The 21,111-nt window shown below is 42.3% G+C and overlaps 2 protein-coding genes across 3 annotated transcripts in view; one reads left to right on the top strand and one right to left on the bottom strand.

The window, feature by feature from the left end:
• casz1 (castor zinc finger 1) overlaps nucleotides 1–21,111 on the top strand; it is a 118,797-nt gene that overhangs the window by 37,776 nt on the left and 59,910 nt on the right. The gene's annotated exons all lie outside the window — the stretch shown is intronic.
• Nucleotides 15,333–20,627, bottom strand: LOC113167589. Of its 2 annotated transcripts, XM_026368350.1 has the most exons (4): nucleotides 19,702–20,627; nucleotides 15,756–17,690; nucleotides 15,534–15,596; nucleotides 15,333–15,407 (listed from the first exon to the last, which is right to left on the bottom strand). In XM_026368350.1, exons 1-2 carry the CDS (start codon nucleotides 19,792–19,794, stop codon nucleotides 16,254–16,256), a joined length of 1,530 nt encoding a protein of 509 aa, XP_026224135.1. In that variant the 5' UTR covers nucleotides 19,795–20,627; the 3' UTR covers nucleotides 15,333–15,407; nucleotides 15,534–15,596; nucleotides 15,756–16,253. The 2 variants fall into 2 exon arrangements, with proteins under 2 accessions (XP_026224135.1, XP_026224134.1); XM_026368349.1 differs by lacking the exon at nucleotides 19,702–20,627 and having other exon boundaries at nucleotides 15,756–19,123.

Here is a 21,111-nt window from a genome sequence, read left to right as displayed (position 1 = left end):
TTGCATCACTCAGTTTTTCCCAGCAAGCTTTTCTTCGCCACAGTCGTTGGTCACAATGTATAAAATCACACGCTGACTGCACGAGCAGGTAAACTTAGCAGATGTCCTCAGTGGTGACATTTTTACAGCGGAGACAGGTGCTTTTCACCTCTAACCAAACTGCTCTGCGTTGCTGTGCGTCTCACTTCTGTTTCCAGTAATGTGAAGTTCCTCTTGTGTTTCCAGCAGACTCTTGTTGGTGCCCTTCTCACCCCTGAAGATGAAGGTGTCTTAATTACATCTTTGGTTAAAAAGCTACAAAAGACACCCTGGGCTTTCTCTACATTCTGGGAGGCTGTGTAGTCTATTGTCTCTGTGACCTTTTTAGCTAGCGGACAATTGGTTTGACTAGATTACAAATTAAGACACAGCACCAGGCACTTAGAAAGCAAGTATGTTAGAGAGCGGTTCTATTACTACCAGCCTGTGAAGGCCACTGGGCCATACATTTAAAGCATGACATAAATGGCCACAAAAGTCAGACATCACACATACGCGTTGCTCCGTATGTATAAAATATAAAAGTTACATTTGCTCTAATGATATCTGCAAAGCCACAGTGAGTTTTTGCCACAGGCGGAAAGAGAAAAAACACACAAAGCTAAGGATTCGGGGCCGATTATAATTCTTTTAACAAAGTTAATAATTTAAACTGTTTATGCTAATAGGGGAAAAGAGGACTGAATTACCAAACAGAGAAAACCACTAAAAATACAAACCAAATGAAAACAACCTGGGGCGCCGAAAAAGCACACACAGCACTCTTGGGGTCTTCTTTTATTAATCGCAGCTAAAAGTGCTAACATTGACATGTTGAACAGATTAGCCTCTTTAATAACGGGGCGGGTCAACATGGCTGCCGCTGCTGATCCGCGAGGATATTCTGTCGGGAGGCTGATAGCCTGTGTGTTTCATATCCTGACCCCTGCTTCTACGGGGGCCACTGTCGATACACTAAATCTGTGCACTCACTGAATGAGGAGTATATTGCAGCACCTTTCCTGTTCTGTTTAGTGTTTTGTCGTCTGCTGTATTATCATAGCGTCTATCTGTGTGGGGACCCTTTTTGTAGCAGTTAGAGGTCTGGCTTTGTTTCACACAGTGACAGCTTGTGTCATACACGGCCAGGCTGCCGCTGTACAGCATTAATGATTTTAAATATCTCAGTGCTAGTTGGAGCTGACAAGGCCTGCTGGTGTGCAGGGTGTAAATAGGGCTTGGATTTAAAGTAAATTAAGCTATGAGAAAGGCTCAGGTTGATCTATTTCTTATCTCCACTGCTGCCTTGTCAGCCCCAAGCCATTTTAAATTTGGTGGACAAGGTAAGAGACAAATCGTCCTCATTCAAAGTTCCCACTATGTGAGAATAGCTTGTTAATGGGGTACTTTTAAAGTAAGTATATATGTAGCTGCCGTAGATACTGTACTTGTTCGGCTTCCTTGAAAATGTTCATCTCTGTAAGACCAATTAAAAAGTTGTGCATGCTTTATTTAATTAGTATTGGGTGCAAACAAAATGAGTATTGAATAGACACTCAATAGCCCTCTGCCCTGTCTTTTTCCATTTATGAACTCTAACCACAGCTATAACAATGTTGCTCTGTCTCTTTAAAAGGGGTGACAGTTTTGACTATAAGTTGAGCTAATTTTTTTCTCTTTCCCAGAGAAAAAAATGGGAATAACGCTGATGGGTTTTAACAGCTTCAGCCAGGCGATGGGCAAATATAATAAGTGTTTTCGTAGACGTCACCAGTGATTATCTCATCTGGGTATTTTGGGTGAATGTAGTGGATTTAGAGGCTCGTCTCCTATTGTGCTGACCTCACTCTTTAACAAACCAAATTAAATCATGGCTAAAATCATTTGAAACTCTCCCAGTGTCTGTCTCAAATGACCAAACAATGAAAGTCTGGGAAATTTGTAAAGCGAACACTGTGTGGGCTGGTCTTAGGGGGATGAGAGGGGGTGAACTGTGGAAATTGGGGCAAATTTACTCACACACTGATTAATAAGATAAGAGGATAAGAGGAGCTAATATATCTTAACACAGGAAATGTACACTTGTGGCCTTGTTTGTTCAACAGTTTTAATGTGAATTTAAACGTTCTGTAATTTGTAGATTTGTAGTTAAACTACTGAGGACTGAGAAATCTCTGCAGCCTTGACTCGAAAAGTTCTCTGTCTTAGAAGGCAAATAAAACCCAGCCTAAGTCAGTCTTGATATAGCTGCACTTTTATAGATAGAAAGTCAGATTAAAGGGCATGAGTGTCCAGTTTCCACATCCTGGCAATGTTTCATGGAAAATGTGTTTTGATACTGATACCACTATGACACACTACATGCAAGAAAATACAAAATGACACCTGTATATTTTATAAACACATTCTAGTGACGTGCCATTATAAGAAATTACGTGCGTTTCTGTTTGTTACAGTAATAATAATCCTTCCGGTGGATTTTCTCACATTATAAAACAAAATAGAAAAAAAAAAATGCAATATTCTTCTTATGATAACATTATAAATTAGTTTCAAGTGTGAAAAAAGTACAGTGCACACAGATTTGTCAGGCTACCGGTTTCACCACTCGCGTGCGGTAGTCTGCGACCCATCACCTTGTGAAATGAACAAAGGGCTGAGAAAGAGAGAGAGAATGTGAATGTCAGTCAGTGAAGGAGTGGTGGTGAAGTGTGGAGGTGAATGGAGGTGGTGTTTGGGGGGGGGGGGGGGGGGGGCATTGCTGCTAAAGGCCTCAACTCAGCCAATGTGGCCTGATGTGACAGGATTAGCTAAGCCCCGGTGAGCATCGCTGGTACTGTGACTCTGTGTGTGTATGTGTGTGTGAGAGTGAGAGTCCAGCAGCCAGTGTGCACAGCAGACAGCGAACCAAGAACTGCTGCTCGCCACCAGCCGAGCCAAGACAAGACATGGGAGATCAACAGTGTGTCGGCCCATCGCTGCCATCAAGCCTTAGCCCTCATCCCCTCCCCTTCCCCCCCCAATGGAAGAAAGCCAGACCATAGAAGATGTAGCCAAGGGAGTCAAGATACAGTAGTGGGAGACACAGTGGGGGACTAGTGGGCGGGCAGCTGGGTCTAAAGTGAACGTGAGTTGGAAAATGATCCTATTAAATTGAATTAAAGAGGCAGTCTTCATTTACCCCAAGAATGATGGATTTGGATGATTAACAGTGTTAATGGGGACTGGTTAAAAAGGGCAAGGGAAACCAGTGATTACAGACACTGAGTAAAGAGGCCAGGTCAGACCTGCATTGTATTCAGCCCAGTGGCTGAATTATTTTTTATTTTTTTATTTTTTTTGCCGTGTACCAACTCGTAGGTACTTCTTCAGTATTATTTAATTAGCTTAAGAAGAATCTAAGAATTTGGGGGCTGTGGCATAACGTTCGGAAACGCCACAAATCTCCCCATACCTCGTTTCTTTTCAAGGTGTTTTTCCCCCCCCGCAACTCTACCTTTATAAAAGAACAGCAGCCGTAAGATCATCGCAATACAGCAGATCAAAGGCTGTTGTGTTGTGTGGTTTTGAGCTAGGCCTGCTGAGTAGCATGCAAGTAGGAAAATAAAAGCAATAGGAAAATGTCACTGACGAACATGTAGGTTTAGTGTCAGTAGTTTTTGTGGTACTTTGCTGCAGCAGTGAGTGCATTATACCAGTGTAATGCCCTCGTCTCGGGACCTAATTATGGCACCAGTGTATGTGTGAAGTTTATGTGTGTGCGCGTGTATGTGCACGCACATGTGGCGAAGTACTTGTGCGCCTGGGTTTTCACTTTGGTCAGTGCACAAACCCTATCTGCATGTCCTTAATTCTTGATGATGTGCAGGCCTGAGGCAGTGTGTGTGATGGAGAGGATGCCTGTGTGCCAAGTTGAAGTGATCGGGCGGGAGGCCGTGGGCCCTCACCCCTCTGAAAAATCCCGTTGCTTTGCTCAGAGCAAGTGATCGGCGATGCTGTGCTGCTAGTTTCCACAGTCTAGTCAGGACTAGTAACACCCTGCCACAACGGAGTCAGATTTATAGGGCACTATGTTTCTCTGGGTAATCTGCGGCTTGTATTGCTTTGGAAATAATAGCTAATCCTGAGCAAGAACTAGTTAGCCTCATGTACATGATCTTAGCTAATGCCTTTCTAATTCTGCTTATCCCTCATATACAGTGTATATTTTGCACTGCATTGTATAAGGTTGAGCAGTTTTCTCTCGACAGATCTAATCAATTTCAACAGTTTGACAGTAGACACACACTCAACTCTCCATTACCTTGGATGATGTGCACCACGGCTTACCTGAACCCTGATTAAGCAGAGAATGTCTTAAGTAAGGGGATCAAATAATTTTATGCTACTTTTCTCCTTTCAAAAAAATTAACACCACAGTCGCATGCATGTGTGTAAGTGAGAGAGTGATAGAGTGTGTGGAAAAAAACAATCTCATCAAGCAGGAGGCCGTTTGCTTAGCAAGAGCTGACAGTCTTTGTGTATGTAAATGAAGAATTTAGACTAATGGAGTTGAACCATTTCTAATTTTGTGATGGCAAGAGGATTTTGATTGAAAGTAATTAAGCAAGCTAGCTGTAAAATTAATTAAAGCAAAAGGAGGGAGGGGGGACTTTTATTGGATTGGATAGCGATATAGCTGCTGTCAGGCAGGGGGACAAATGGGGGTGACCTGGATTCTCTGCCCTCCCTCCTCCCACTCGGGACTTTTATGTCACTTTAATCTCCTTAGAGCGGCTGGTGTGCATTTGTTCGAAATAATCAAGGAAATATGGTCAGAAATTGTCAGCTTTCAGATCTAATTTACCTGACAGCCTCGCAAGTGTGCGTGCACGCGCAAGTATGCATGTGACAGTGGCAGGTCCTTTTTTTTCCCCTTGTCCTCTCCTCAGCTTTGTGGAAAATGCTTTTGACAGTCTTGAAGCATCTTGGTTGTCGGAGGGCGGGGGAGATGAGGAACTTGGTTGGATTTAAGATGGACATTTCAATGAGGCATGTTTGGCCCGGCTTAGCACCTCTGACACCGTTGTGTGCATGCACACACACCAACATGCTTAATTGCCTCTGTAACATATTCAGACTCTGTTTGGCCACTGCACCAGCACTTCTCAGCTTCTGCTGTCTGCAGGTAGCCTAAATGAGCAGAAGCAGATTACAGCCATGACAAAGCCTGTTACAGCTACTTAAGCACTGACAAATAAGATTGGCCATTCCTGCACAAGTAGAAATTGAACTCATTGTTCTTTTAGTTCTTAGGAGAGAACAATATTTAAAGCAAATGCTGATTTCAGGATATTTTCCCCTTAGTGTTTCATTGTAAGATAATAATCACATGATTGTAATAAAAAATATCAGGCACCTGTGCACTTTGTGCTAAACTAATAACCAGTCATAAAATTGTCCTGCTAATGTCCTGCGACATCTATATGGCTTAGAGCTGTATGTGGTCCATATTAAAAGTCCACAGGGTTCCCACGATTCCACAGTGGGTGAGATGCCACTTCCTCTTAATGCTTCTAAGTGCTTGCTGGTGTTTGTGACATAGGGCCTCAGTGTGGCCCTCAATACCCCCTGAAGAGACAGTTAATTAAGGCTTTGGCCCAGACAATGCTGCCGGGACTCTCACCCACCATCGTCTGCCCCTGCTGCCACCACTCCCCTCCTCGACTCTGTAGCCGCCGGGGCCTCTGGGAAAGCACAGCGCCGGGGCTGTGCCACCATCGGGGCCCCTAACGGGATTAGGAGTCCTCTGAAAATAGGACCTCATCTCCAAAAGCCTCTCACCCACCTTCATCTGCCCAAAGGATCCTCCTCATTTCACCCCAGCGCTATCCCCCACCACCCCCACCCCCCCAATAATACAGCTCCACCCGAGCTCCGTTTTATCAATTAATGTAATAAAAGGTGGAACAAAGAGCTTTCATTCCCCCACTCTGTAATTAGAGGGGGAAATCTCTTGAGGACTGGAATTCCTTTGGCCTGAAAAACATGATTCTCATTCTCCCCTCCACTCTGCCGACACCACTCAAATGGAAACATGGCTCCTCGATGTATAAGGGTGATAATGTAAATGCGTTGTCTACCCGGCGAACCCGGCACAACCCATTTTGCAGTAACTTTATCTAAGTGTGAACAAATGAATGTAACATTTGGGCGAGTGATACATTATTATCTCTAATTGTTTCCTTTATAACACTATACATCCTCTGTCACCTTCACTTTGGCTCTCACAAGTACATGCACTCTGAATCACTCTTATCACTGTCCCAATTCTAACACGTTACGTGTCACCACACACTGTTAATAAATGTGATAAAACCACCTGAATCGAGAATATCAGGTAGGGCGTCTGCCTATGTGTGTTTTTGTCTCATAAGGTGAGATACAGTAGACTGGGGCGAAGGGATGGGGGGGGGGGGGCTCTCTTGTGCTTAACTGCGTCTACACTTGTATGAAAGTAAAAAAAGAGAGACAACACACGTTTTCACAGCCACTGGAGCTTTTGATAGGAATTAGTTTTACAACATATGCAAATGTTCTCTCCGGAAAAAAAGAGGGGGTCTTTAAGTGACAGGTTGATATGTGATTAAACGACAATTAGAGTGCTGAAAATAAGTGTCGGCAGTAGGTCAAGCGCTGGGCGGCTCAGCTAAAAGGTAGCAGACTATTGAGGAGAAAACATTCCCAAGCGGAGGCCATGAACAGGACCCAAAACAAATTAGAGAGGTGAAGGGGGAACAAGGTTAGCACTGTGTTCCAATAAACCCACAACAAAAACAAGTTCTGTGTTTTGCCTGGATGACAAAAGACCGACCATTCACAAGCCAGCGCTCGACACCCTTACAATCCCTGTGTTTTCACTCGGTATTGTGTCGAACCTGCCCTGAATCCTAACACCGGCACTGTTTTCATAGACTCGTGAGTTTCAGCGTCATATTCAAATTGGTGTGTGTGTTGAACCCTGTGAGGGTTTCCACGGTGTCATAGTGAAACCCCGCGCCCGACTCGAACCAGTTGGCTACTGTAGAGCGGGCTGCACCCCACACCTCTGCTGCCCTTTAAGTTAAAAGTACTGTACAAAGACGTGAGAGATTTAGTGTCTTTCTTCCTGCAACAAACACATACACAATCTCAAACACACACACACACACACACACGTACAGGCAGAGACATAAAAGGGCTCACGCTTATTCTGGCAACAGATGGCCCTGTCCCTATAATCCCCTTTGATGCTGTGGTGGGCAGTGGCTCCTGAACATCTCTGAAGCCAAAGCCCCAACAAAACTTGAGCTACTTTTCCTTTAACTGACCCCAATTGCCAAGGAGCTGTCAGCTGTCAGACGTGGTTAAGAGCGTCTTTACTGGGGGAGACTGAAGGGCACAGGTTTCTCTCTCTCTCTCTCTGTATCTCTCACATTCTCTCTCTCTCTCCCTCTCTCCTCTCTTCTCTCAGCTTCCTGTTTGTTTTCTGTCACAGACGGTTCACTCCACCTCCATGACACAGCTGTGAAAGCAGGTTGACCGTGGTACTTTGACTCGTAGTATATACAACACTTATTTCCTCTCTGTTCTTTGGAGAAGGCGAAAAAGTGAACCTCCCTGAGCTCTAATATTGGAGCCACAGATGGCAGGAGGTGGGCTAAGAGGCTTAGATTTCATCAAAGAGCTCACCTTAATTATTGTCAATTGTAAGAAAAGAGGGGGTTTTCATTGCTTGTGTAACTTGTGTACTATATATACACATACAAATTAAAACTAAAAGCGCTGCACTGCAGCTTCAGAGCAGAGAGCTCACCTATCGATGCGTATACATATGTAGAGTAAATCTATTGCTGAAGAAAGTGGTTTGGTCTCTGATAAGATGAAATCGCACATTAGTGATGAGCTCACAATTTTAGAATAATTTAAAGTAAGTATCATTAACCCTTATAGTTTGTAAAAGAACAAGCATGTTAACATGATCGTTACTCTTTTATTCCTATGGTCTCTGATTGTCAAAGCATAAAGCTGTGTTAAAAACCTCTGATTAAACTGAAGCGCCCACTCTCAAATGTTTAAGTGAACCAGCACAGTAAGGCACTTTGATTTCTTATTAATTTTTTTTTTCTGTAAATAGAATCAAATGTGAACTTGTGTCGCGACCTTTGTCTTAAATAATTTCCTTCTCCTAATGTAGGGAGCTCTGTTCTCGAGCGTCTAATTGGAGGACAGCAGTTAAGCGTCTCCTTGGGTTCAGAGGCGACTGATTGCAGCAGTCTCTTCTATTTCATTTGGAAAGCACCGCATTCGAACACAAATGGGGAAACCCAAATTAGTGCTCACTGGCTGTGTGATTTCACAGAAATCCTCTGTAATGTTCGATAATGTATTATCATTTGAGAGCTTTGGGGGATAATCATCACTGAGATTCACTCACGTTTCCAGCAGGTCTGCTGAGATGCATATACGTAGCTAATGGGATTGGGCTTTCTTTTTTTTTTTTTCTATCCCTCTCATGTGGCGTTATGGAGCTGGCAACTGAACTTGAACGGATTCGCATGGTGCTGAGTCGTGCACAGGACTATTTCAAGACTGAAATGCGATTGTTTTAATACTTTAATCCACCTGTCCTTGGCATTCAGGATGTTGCAGAAGTTGACTAATTATTTCAGTGCCCTCTATCCTTCCTGTTTGAAATACTGCAGAGACAGCAGCACATGACTGTTGAGAATATATATAATAATAAAATAAATCCTAATAAAATTTCTTCTTTGAAATATTCCTAAAGGCAAAATAAGATGTTACCTCAGAAAAAAAAAGTCTTCTGTTTTTCTTGGGTGTTGGTAAACTCCTAAAACATATGATTTGGGTGTCTTATTTAAATAATGTATAGCCTAATTGAAATTTTAAAAATGCATGTATGCAAAGAAGCTCTGAAATGCCCCAAATCACTGTAAAGAGTGAACCATTAAACAACCAGAATTCCCTGAATTGTCCCAGGTTCCAACAGATATAGTATGCAAACACAAATATTTTCTTTTAATTAAAAAGGCCTCATCTCCCTGTATCCTCCCCCTATCCTGCTGCCAGCTCTGCACGACCCACCAATGCACACACACGCACACGCACACACACACACACACACACACACACACACACACACAGTCCTGTACATGCTGCAAAGTGAGGACTGAGTGGAAAGGCCGACAAAGTGAGAACCGGCATTTCTACTACTCCTGTTAACCCCAAAATAACATTTCTAGGCACTAGATGGCAATCTTAACCAACACACCCCATTAGATAACTCTGATCACCATGTTTTACAAAAAAAGTTTCTAACCATCTGTTTGAGGACCGGGCGGGGCTCCTGAGTTAAACTGTACGGTCAGTATACTGTTACGGCTGTGAGAATGGTCTATACAAATTTGTGTTTGTGTATGTACATATATGTATGTGTGTGAATGTGTATTATAAAACTAGATAAAGCATTTCCTGAAGAAAATGCACTGTGAATGCTGAAACGCTGAATCGATTCATGAAGAACTGCTGAAAGTTGATGAAGAGAAACAGGAAGTGTTTTAACAGAGATAAACATATGAAGAAGAAGATAAAACAGCTGAATGTTAACTTAAAAAAAGCTGAAAACGATTTGCTGAAGTTAATAAAACATAGGTGAATTTGTTTAAATAGTTAAAGGTAAAGTTAAATGTTTAGTTAAAAAAGCTGAAATAAATTTGCTAAAGTTAATAAAACATAGGTGAATTTGTTTAAACAGCAAAATATAACAGTTAAAGTTAAATGTTTAGTTAAACAGAGCTGAAAGTAGAAGAAACTGAAGCAGGTTAGCAAAGAGACGCTAGCATAAACAGGCTAACTACACACAAGCCTTGATCACGTGACCCGACACAGCCGTTGCCACGGAGACTGTAGGGGAGAGGCGGGAAACTTCAACTGCCAAGATTTTCACTCGTGAAAACTGATTTGGAGCCCTTACAAACAGGCTTTTTTCAGTAAAACTACGATAGGTATCGTCATAAAAAGTGAACCACGTGAGAGCCAAGACTTTAATGAACCGCTAGTGTGAATTTTATGTTTGAGGACTGAAAATTGTGGTCACAGGAGCGAGAGATCCAAGTGGATCCTTCAGCTTGTCGGACACAGTCTCAGACCGAATTTAACATTGGCGCTAATGGGAGAGCGGAGGGGGACTCCCGTCACTCTGAGGCTCACAGACAAAAAACGATTTGTCTCAGAGCTGAGATAAATAGTTTATTAGAATCAGGACAAGTTTACCTACGTTTCTGTGAAGAAATTATTCAGAAAGAGTGAAAATTGCGGCCGTGCTGACAGTTTATTGAGAAAGATTTCGGTTTTGAAAAATCGGCCTCTCCACTCTAAGCTGTGACGTCATCCACTCTAGCTGCACCAACGTTCCATCATCCACTCCCATTATAAAGTCCAAAATCAGACAAAAACATCAAGTCACAAAAACTGTAATTATGGAAAAACTATAAAAGATATTAAAAAACTGAATGGAAGATTAAAAGAGCAGAAATAGCTGAACATTTTGATACCTGAATGATTTCTGTAGCTGAAAGTATGCTGAAGTAGTTAAAGCTGAAAGAAGAGGAAGTTGAAGAGTTGCTGAAGAGACTCTCCCATAGGAATCCATTATAAAAAATAGTTATTAAAAGTTAAATATTTTAAAAAGTATAAAAGTTATAAAAATTCTGAATGGAAGCACACTTCTCCTTAAAAAGCTGAACATTTTGATACCTGAACGGTTTCTGTAGCTCAAAGTATGAAGGAGTAGTTAGAGTCCAAAAAGTGTACGGAAGAATAATAATAATATATAATATATAATAAAGATTAGGAAAACAATACTGTGAATGCTCAACAGCATTCACAGTGATAAACTATTACAAATGTAACATGTTACAACGAATTGTAATCATCATTACAATGTTTTTTATTCCTGATAACTTCAGAAGTAACATCAGAAGTGCAAACTTCTAAATATGCAGTATAGTCCTTAGCACCAAGACAGATTTTTGTGCAACTGGATCCACTTAAAACTCTTCAAGCCAAGTGCAGAAGTGTACTTCATTATAAGTACATATTGAATTACAATAAACAAACAATAGTAAACAAAGAAACCAATAGGAAATATTTAACACCAAGTAACAACGTATTTACCCATTTGCTGCTAAGAAATTTAAAATGACAGCTTCCTTTTGATTTTGATGATTTCATTGTACACATAGTACTTCACGTCTTTCCAAGTCCTGGTGCTCAGGACTGGAGATTCTTTCCCAATACAGAGAAGGCAGTCTTCTTTGGCTGGCACCCTCCTCAACGCCACAAATTTCGCCATGCTTCTTTGGACTGCAGTCCTTTCCTCCTCACTCCAGGGTCTTTTTCCTTTCATTTTGGATCCTATGAACCAAAAAACAAACCAAGTTAGATGCAAAGTTGCAGAGTGTCCTGCTAAAGAGCTGAGGTGAAGCTGTCATCACTGATCGGAACAAGCTGTTGTCCCTAAAGCTAAAATGTGACCACCTCAGGAGAAAACCAGAGGCTGTGGTCTGCGTCTTTAGTGATAGTCCCATACTTTTTAGCTAAATGGTCCTTATTTAAATGTTGATTATAATTCCTAACATGAATGTGATAAGTGTAAGAGTTATAGTAGTAGTAGGAGTTTACCGCTATGGTCAGGTCATCCTATCATCTCTCAATTCCTCCCTTTAGAAACTTGAAATCATTAGTTTTAGGGTTAGGGTTAGGGTTAGAAGAGAAGAGAGGGAGAGATACAGACGACAGAGAGAGAGAGAGATACAGACAACAGAGAGGAGAGGGACAGAGAGGAGAGAGAGAAAGAGACAGACGACAGAGAGGAGAGGGACAGAGAGGGAGAGAGACAGACAACAGAGGAGAGAGGGAGAGAGACAGACGACAGAGAGGAGAGGGACAGAGAGGGAGAGAGACAGATGACACAGAGGATAGAGGGAGAGAGACAGACGACAGAGAGGAGAGGGACAGAGAGGGAGAGAGACAGATGACACAGAGGAGAGAGGGAGAGAGACAGACGACAGAGAGGAGAGGGACAGAGAGGGAGAGAGACAGATGACACAGAGGAGAGAGGGAGAGAGACAGACGACAGAGAGGAGAGGGACAGAGAGGGAGAGAGACAGATGACACAGAGGAGAGAGGGAGAGAGACAGACGACAGAGAGGAGAGGGACAGAGAGGAGAGAGACAGACAACGGAGAGAGAGAGAGACAGACGACAGAGAGGAGAGAGACAGACGACAGAGAGGAGAGAGAGATACAGACAACAGAGAGGAGAGGGACAGAGAGGGGAGAGAGAAAGAGACAGACGACAGAGAGGAGAGGGAGAGATACAGACAACAGAGGAGAGAGGGAGAGAGACAGACGACAGAGAGGAGAGAGACAGACGACAGAGAGGAGAGAGAGATACAGACAACAGAGAGGAGAGGGACAGAGAGGGGAGAGAGAAAGAGACAGACGACAGAGAGGAGAGGGAGAGATACAGACAACAGAGGAGAGAGGGAGAGAGACAGACGACAGAGAGGAGAGAGGGAGAGAGACAGACGACAGAGAGGAGAGAGGGAGAGAGACAGACAACGGAGAGAGAGAGAGACAGACGACAGAGAGGAGAGAGAGAGATACAGACAACAGAGGAGAGAGGGAGAGAGACAGACGACAGAGAGGAGAGAGGGAGAGAGACAGACAACGGAGAGAGAGAGAGACAGACAACGGAGAGAGAGAGGGAGAGAGAGGAGAGAGAGAGATACAGACGACAGAGAGGAGAGAGAGAGATACAGACAACAGTGGAGAGAGGGAGAGAGACAGACGACAGAGAGGAGAGAGACAGACAACGGAGAGAGAGAGGGAGAGAGAGGAGAGAGAGAGATACAGACGACAGAGAGGAGAGAGAGAGAGAGAGACAGACGACAGAGAGAGAGAGAGACAGACGACAGAGAGGAGAGAGACAGACAACAGGAGAGAGGGAGAGAGACAGACGACAGAGAGGAGAGATACAGACGACAGAGAGGAGAGAGAGAGATACAGACGACACAGAGAGAGAGAGAGATACAGACGACAGAGAGGAGAGAGAGATACAGATACAGACGACAGAGAGAGAGAGAGAGACAGACGACAGAGAGGAGAGGGACAGAGAGGGAGAGAGACAGACGACAGAGAGGAGAGAGAGACAGACAACAGAGAGGAGAGAGAGACAGACGACACAGAGGAGAGAGGGACAGACGACAGAGAGAGAGAGAGACAGACGACAGAGAGGAGAGAGAGATACAGACAACAGTGGAGAGGGAGAGAGACAGACGACAGTGGAGAGAGGGAGAGAGACAGACAACAGAGGAGAGAGGGAGAGAGACAGACGACAGAGAGGAGAGAGAGAGATACAGACAACAGTGGAGAGAGGGAGAGAGACAGACGACAGTGGAGAGAGGGAGAGAGACAGACGACAGTGGAGAGAGGGAGAGAGACAGACGACAGTGGAGAGAGGGAGAGAGACAGACGACAGTGGAGAGAGGGAGAGAGACAGACAACAGTGGAGAGAGGGAGAGAGACAGACGACAGTGGAGAGAGGGAGAGAGACAGACAACAGAGGAGAGAGGGAGAGAGAGGGGAGAGAGAGATACAGACAACAGAGAGGAGAGGGACAGAGAGGAGAGAGAGAAAGAGACAGACGACAGAGAGGGAGAGAGACAGACGACAGAGAGGAGAGAGGAGAGAGAGACAGACGACAGAGAGGAGAGAGAGAGATACAGACAACAGAGGAGAGAGGGAGAGAGACAGACGACAGAGGAGAGAGGGAGAGAGACAGACGACAGAGAGAGAGGGAGAGAGACAGACGACAGAGAGGAGAGAGACAGACGACAGAGAGGAGAGAGACAGACGACAGAGAGGAGAGAGAGAGACGACAGAGAGAGATACAGACAACAGAGGAGAGAGGGAGAGAGACAGACGACAGAGGAGAGAGGGAGAGAGACAGACGACAGAGAGGAGAGATAGAGACGACAGAGAGAGAGATACAGACGACAGAGAGGAGAGAGGGAGAGAGACAGACGACAGAGAGAGAGAGAGATATACAGACAACAGAGGATAGAGGGACAGAATTCATCTTACCATGTCATTGCGTACTCTTCTGCGTGCAGGCATTTTTTCCCTCTTGAGAGGGAGTCTTGTGGAAGACTGATGCTCCTCTTTATCTGAGAAGAAAATATAACTAGTACAGTAACAATACTAATACGGAAATTGAGAACACTTGTGACTCACCTTTATCATCATCGTCATAATCGTCGTCATCATTATCATCGGCATCATACTTCTGTTTCGTTGAAATCTTTTTTTGCCTCTTAATGGCATGTTTTGTAGTTTCCCGTGGACTTTCCTCTTCATCTGATAAACACAAATCACAAAATGTTCAACATCTTACAGTACTGTTTAAACTTTGGTCCTGAGTTATTTAGCTCTCTGACAGGATAACTGTACTGTTAAATTACTGCAGCAGGAAAAAAAAAAAAAACAGATACTAGTGTGGCTCCACTGGTATGCTGTTGAGTGTGCTTTGTGAGACACTACCTTTTCAAAACTACAACCCTTTATGTTGAAAAAAGTGTGAAAAGAGTGGTTTTGTGTTCACATGATGAGATTCTAGTTGGTTTAGTAAAGAACCTGAAATTAATATCTCGTAAGCAGTAAAAGTGTATTTGCAGCTTAAAACTTTTTCAGCAACCCAAATGACTACTATAGATACTAGTGTGGCTCCACTGGTATGCTGTTAAGTGTGCTTTGGGAGACACTACCTTTTTAAAACTACAACCCTTTATGTTGAAAAAGTGTGAAAAGAGAGCCACTGCACTCCAGATATGCTGAGTAAGGTTGATACAGCAAAGGAAATGTGCTTTACAGGATACCTAGCAGTGACATTTCAAATCCATTGTAATTACACCACTTTTTAAAAAAAGCTTCTAATAGAACAACTATGCCCAAAGTAAATTTGTTTTCAGAAATATTAATCACCTCTGCTTTACTTACCCCCAGCTTCACAAATCACATCTTCACAATGCTTTCTTTTGGCTGTCTTTTTCTGCCCCTCAACAGGTGGTATTGTGGGGGTTTGTCCCTGCTCTCCTGTGAAAGATCAGTTTAGTAGAGTGAAACTGCTAAACTACATCTAAGAAAATTGATACCAATTACTTTACATTTTCTTTACGTTTCTAGGACTTACCTCCTTCAGTACGACAAGGAGATGATGACACTTCATTGTCTTGTCTGTGAGATAAAGTCATCTGCTGACAGGCAGAAGATGGACTTGGCTGTTCTGCGTCTGTTGAAACAGCATACATTAGCATGGAAAAACGTTCACTGAATATGCCTAGCCTACTTGCAAAATTATAAACATTGAGTCTCATCTACTTCTCTCACAAGATGTTTTTTAATCCAAGTACCTTACCTGGCAGTCTGTCTGCAACTGATGTCTCTCCCTCTTCAACTGTTGGTGAACCCTTGTCATGTCCTTTACATATGTGGACGTGCACAACAGGAAGCATTAGAAATGTATCACATAGAAGACATATTACTCTTGCAAAAATGCACACAGTCTGATGGATCTGTTAATTAAACATATGATGATACAGAAAAAACACTAAAAACTGAAAATTAAAAATGAACACACCAAAGACCACAGAGTCCAGTGTCTTCAGGCTCTTCCCTTTAAGCAACCCAGCTCCATGCTCCATTGCAAAGAGAAGTTTTCCAATCTTGGCCACCTGAAACGTTTTGTCCGTTTGACGATAATAATCACAGTGGACTCTTATGTCATGTCCCATAAAACGAGCTACTTGCTCCAGTTCTTGATTATCAAGGTCCAAAAGCTGGCATAAGGTAGCAACATGCTTTCTTAACTTTGTTGACCTAAGGAGCTCTGGGTTGCTGACTTTGCTCTCTGCAGCATACTTCCTTAGACAGTCACAGCCACGAATGTTGGTTGCTGTGCCAATCCTGGCAAATAAAAATGGATTTTCCTCAGTTACGCCAACTTGACTTCGTTTTTTGATAAGGAAATCAAGAGAGGACTTTGTGCGCTCAAGGAGAAGAATGGGCACTTTTCTTCCTCTCTTTCCACGTGTCACTATCCGTGTCAGCCTATGGCTCAGTTGTTTTTCCACAGGTGTCAGGGTCTCATAAATGTCTTTATTGACAGGGCCAGTGTCTGCTTTTTGATAAGTCTCCAATTAAACACTATTATTTGGGCAAGTAGACTCTCACTTAACATTTTGTATGCTGCTGTGCTTGCATGCTTGCTTAATTCTGCTTTTGCCTCATCCTCAATTTTTCTCAAGTAGTTCTGCAGAGTAATAACATCCTCTGTCAAAGGTACACACTCTTGAATGTTCCACCTCCGTTGTTCTATTGTGCTATGAGCATTAGCTGACACATAACTGGACCAAGAATTCTCCAGCAACTCCTTGAACTTCTTTGCTTTCTTCTCACCTAAAATATCTGATGTCATCAAACAACGTCCAATCCATGCTTCTGTTGCCCCTTTAAGAGAAAATCCAATTTTCACTGCAGTAGATGGTTTTCCATATTCAGTGGTTTGTGCACTGAAGTTTGACACCTTCCTGGTAGCTTTAATTACCAGCTCAAATTTTGTTGGATCACACATCTCTTTGAGACTTTTCATGCTTTTGTCAATTTCTTTGGCAGCCAACACCAATCGTCCCAATTCTCTCAGCTTTTGTGCAATGTACCTGTGTTGAGACTGTTCACGGCCCTTTTTTGCAAATAGTGACTCTCCATATGTGCATATCATTGCATCACTTCTGATGTGAGATGTTACATGATCTTGCTGCATAGTATGAATGATTGTTTGAATTCCTTCAGATGATTCTGTCATTGGCATGAGTTGTGAGGAAGCTTTTTGTACCCTTCTTCTGTTCCCTTTCTCGGTTTCACCTTTCCTGTTCCTACAGGACTTCTCATGTCTCCACAGTTCAGTCCTCTTGAACATTGCATAGCAATGTTGGCATGGTAAGTAGTCTTTCACAGAAACCTTCTTAGACGGCTGTTTCCATGTCACTATCTCACCATCTCCTTCTTCTAAAACCTTAACATTATGTTGCCAGTCACCCTTATTGCGAAGGGAGTCTATTAGAGTCTTTCTTTGTTTGGAGCCAGGTGGGAAACTGAAGGCATGGGCAACATCAGTTTCATCCTTGTGTTTTCTTTCCAAATGTCTAGCTATCTTCAGATTGGCCTCTTTACAATATAGACAATAGTGGGCTTTGTCCCAGACTCTTCTGCCATCTTTTTTTTTGCTTGATTTCACAGTTATTTGTGGGTTATTTTTCTTCCTTCTTTTTGATTGCTCAGCTGTCTGATTTGACGTTTTTGTTCTTTGGCCCTTTATGACCTCATGCTCACTAGATGAGGGAAAGACTTTTTCTATATCACTGTGGCCTGAGGACCCCGACCTTTCTGGGACCACCTCACCTTCATCAGAGGATTCTGTGGGTGATTGAGAGGGGTGGTAATCTTCATCAGAGCCACTGTTGCTTGATGATAGTAACTCTGGTTCCATTTCCTCATGTTGGCTGGATAAATCCTCCTTGAAAAATAAGTTAGAAATCAAATTATTTACCAACCAAAACAAATTTATATTCAAAACTACACAAATAAAACCTGACGTTTTAAGTGAAGACAATTTGGACACTGTGTTGACAATAACCATGCTTGCTTTATATGCATTAAAACAGGACAGTAACCACCACCCTTTGAACAAGCATGCAAAAAAAGCAATATTGATACATTTGCACTCTTGCAGAAAGGTTTACACAAACAGCTCTGATCATACTATCAGATAATTACATTTTAGGAAGAAAATAAACTGTACGTAGCACAATTGGTTATTTTTTTCCACCCAAAGAATTTTAAGAGCTGGAAGTCTTTTGTAAGAGTAGATTCTGAGCCAAATGAACTCTTTTAACAGTGGAACATTCAGGCAGTGGTGGCAACAACAGCAGAATCAGGATGACAGGACAGGAGGAATCAGTGCAACCAAGCATTATGATGTTTATAGTGACTATGCAGAAGTGGACATTATAGCTTTAATTTAGTTATATTTAGTTCATAAATAAGTTCTAATCATGTTCTAAGTGGTACTTTTCTTTTAAGAATTATACTTTAAAGAATAATTTAGTAATGAACCAGTAACCATAGAGGTATTGCCCTAAAGATAACCACACCTAAAGCTGGTTAATGGCTTTGCCCAGACTCTGGGAGGATGAGCAAATTACTGTTGAAATCCCTTCATTTGTCTTTTTTTGCAATTACTGTTTTTATGGCTTACAGTGTCACATTAGATACTATAAATTGTGCATTGTCAAACACTACACGTTACATGACAAGGGAACACATATTGGCAATGAACAATATGTATCAGCTTAATTAGCACATGCAACTTTTTTGCAAAAAATTATAACAAAGCAACCTTTAGTTACAAGGTCTATTTATACACTGAGCTAAATAATAAAATACACTGATTCCCACACATTGCATCTATGTGTCACAGGTGATTCTGTTTTTCTCTGCAGCTTACTACTATTAGACTGCGACATGAATTGTGAATTGGAGGTAGGAGCTTATGGTAAAGATAATGCTTATGCTTTATTAATCTAGACTATTGCTGTGTCGTCGTTTCAGCTTTCATTTTAATTCAGTCCAACAGCAATCTGAACAAAACACTCTCATATTTTCTACTATAAAGCAGATTTCACTGTAACTCAGATAATAGTCTGAGTCTACGTCTGACAGCAATATGCTGCCGTTACAAGTTGTCCCTGAACTAAACCACATTAAACACGTGATGTTTTTTTTTTTTTTTTTTTGTCTCTCTTGTAAAGCACTTTGTAACTTATTACTTGTGTGGCCATGTACAGCATGTTATTATCTCACAGGGCCTCCTCATGGCTACTGCCTACGTACTGTAACGACTTTGTCCACCAGCCTTCTTCTGTCATCATTAGACTGTAACATTAAAGGTTGGATAATCTCATGACAGGCCATGACGGACACTGTCGTCTGCTGTTAAAATGCACCACTGCCTGACCACACAGCCATTTTTATCTTTTCACCGCAATTTACTAGTACTACTACTTCACAACAACAGACGTTAAAGGTAACAATGGCCGTAAAACTGTATGTCACGTAATGGCAGCTAAACCTGACGATTAATCCCCGGTTCACATGCGTGCCCAACCGTGGAGGGTGACAACAAATAAACTGCGGTCTGATACACCACTATCTGTTATAACTACTTTTTATAAATTTAATTCAGTTTTCTCGTCTTAAATGAAAAACCACCCGGGCCTCGACAGTTTTACCGTTCACTTTCTGATTCAACGCATTTCACCGTGCGTCACCGTTCAAGCTAGCTCTCGTTATGTCCGCGACGTAATGTTAATATTTCAACGTTGTTTAAAAAAATATATACAGAAGAATAATCAATTAACAGTTTTGTCTGCTATCACACAACACAACGCCGCTATAAGGCCTCAAATAAGCGCACAGCATTTATCTTAACATCATGTTTTTAGTATCAATAAACCAAAAGTACATACCTGAGCTTTTTCAAATCTTCGTTCACATTTATCGTGGTGAGTCCGTAAATTTCCAGTTCTTTTCTTAAATCTCTCCATCACTCCAGTCTCCATCACTCCAGTCTCCAGTCTCCGCTCTCACACTCGCTGCTCGTCTGCTCCAAGTTAAAGTTCGCACCTGGCTGCTAACTCACGGAGCGCTCTGATTGGATAATTGGCTAATGGGCCATTCAGTCTGTGGGGGGACGGGAGGGGGGGGGGCAAACTTCTGCCTAGTAACAGGGGCTGTTGTGTGAAGGTTCTGTGACAGGCAGGAGTCACAAACCAAACTTCAAACTTCAGTATCAGACTTTGAGGGATTTACGTTTCACACTTCCACTCTTACAGCTCCACTTCTTAATGCATGTGATAATTAACTATCACTACAGATTTACACGAGATGTTACATAAAGAAATAGAAAATAGAATTTTAAAAAATATTTACATCCCTAATCCAATGTATGTAGAAAATCTCGTGTAGAACATCCTCAGAGCTTATTTTTGAATTCAAAGTCTCAGGTTTCATGCAGGCTGTAAGAGCTGCACTTCTGCTCCAAGCTGAACTTTCCACCTTGCTGCTAACTCACGGAGCGCTCTGATTGGATAATTGGCTAATGGGCCATTCAGTCTGTGGGGCGAGGGGGGCAAACTTCTGCCTGGTAGCAGAGGCTGTTCTGTGAAAGTTCTGGGACAGGCAGGAGTCACAAACCAAACTGACAGACTTTATGGCATCTACATTTCACACTTCCACTCTTACAGCTCCACTTCTTAATGTGTTTCTTAATTAACTATTAATATTGCACCATCTATTCCATAAAATAAAATGGAAAAAAAAATAATTAAACTACAAAACAACTACAGATCCTATCCAGCTCTGAAAGTTAAAGGCCAGATTGAGGTGCTTTGGACATGCTCTGAGGAGAGATTGAGAACATTTGGATGCAATGTTGGAGCTGCCAGGCAGAAGGTCTAAAGAAAGACCAAAGAGGAGATATATGGATGTAGTGAGAGAGGACATATAGTTCATTGGTGTAAAAGAAAAGAATGCAGTGTTGGAGGTGTATTATAGTAATGCCATAAGAATTAAAAAAAAGAATCATCCTATTGTTATTATTTCACCTGTTTCTTAGCTACATAGGTGAAGAGGAAGGGAGGCAGAATTGTCCTCTGTGGTACATGTGTAATACATGGAAGTCTATGTGGTTGGTGATGCAGTCATGTCAGTCCATCAGTGATCATGAAACTCACAGAGAGTCTTCCAGTTTTAAAGCATTACTGCAGGGCAAACCATCTATTCCATAAAATAAAATGGAAAAAAAATAATTAAACTACAAAACAACTACAGATCCTATCCAGCTCTATTACAGCGGATGGGAAATGTTTGTGACCAAA

This window comes from Anabas testudineus, chromosome 7 (assembly GCF_900324465.2).
Source record: "Anabas testudineus chromosome 7, fAnaTes1.2, whole genome shotgun sequence".
NCBI lineage: Eukaryota > Metazoa > Chordata > Actinopteri > Anabantiformes > Anabantidae > Anabas > Anabas testudineus.
Note: the sequence above shows the minus strand (reverse complement) of the source record. Positions and strands in the feature narration are given on the sequence as shown.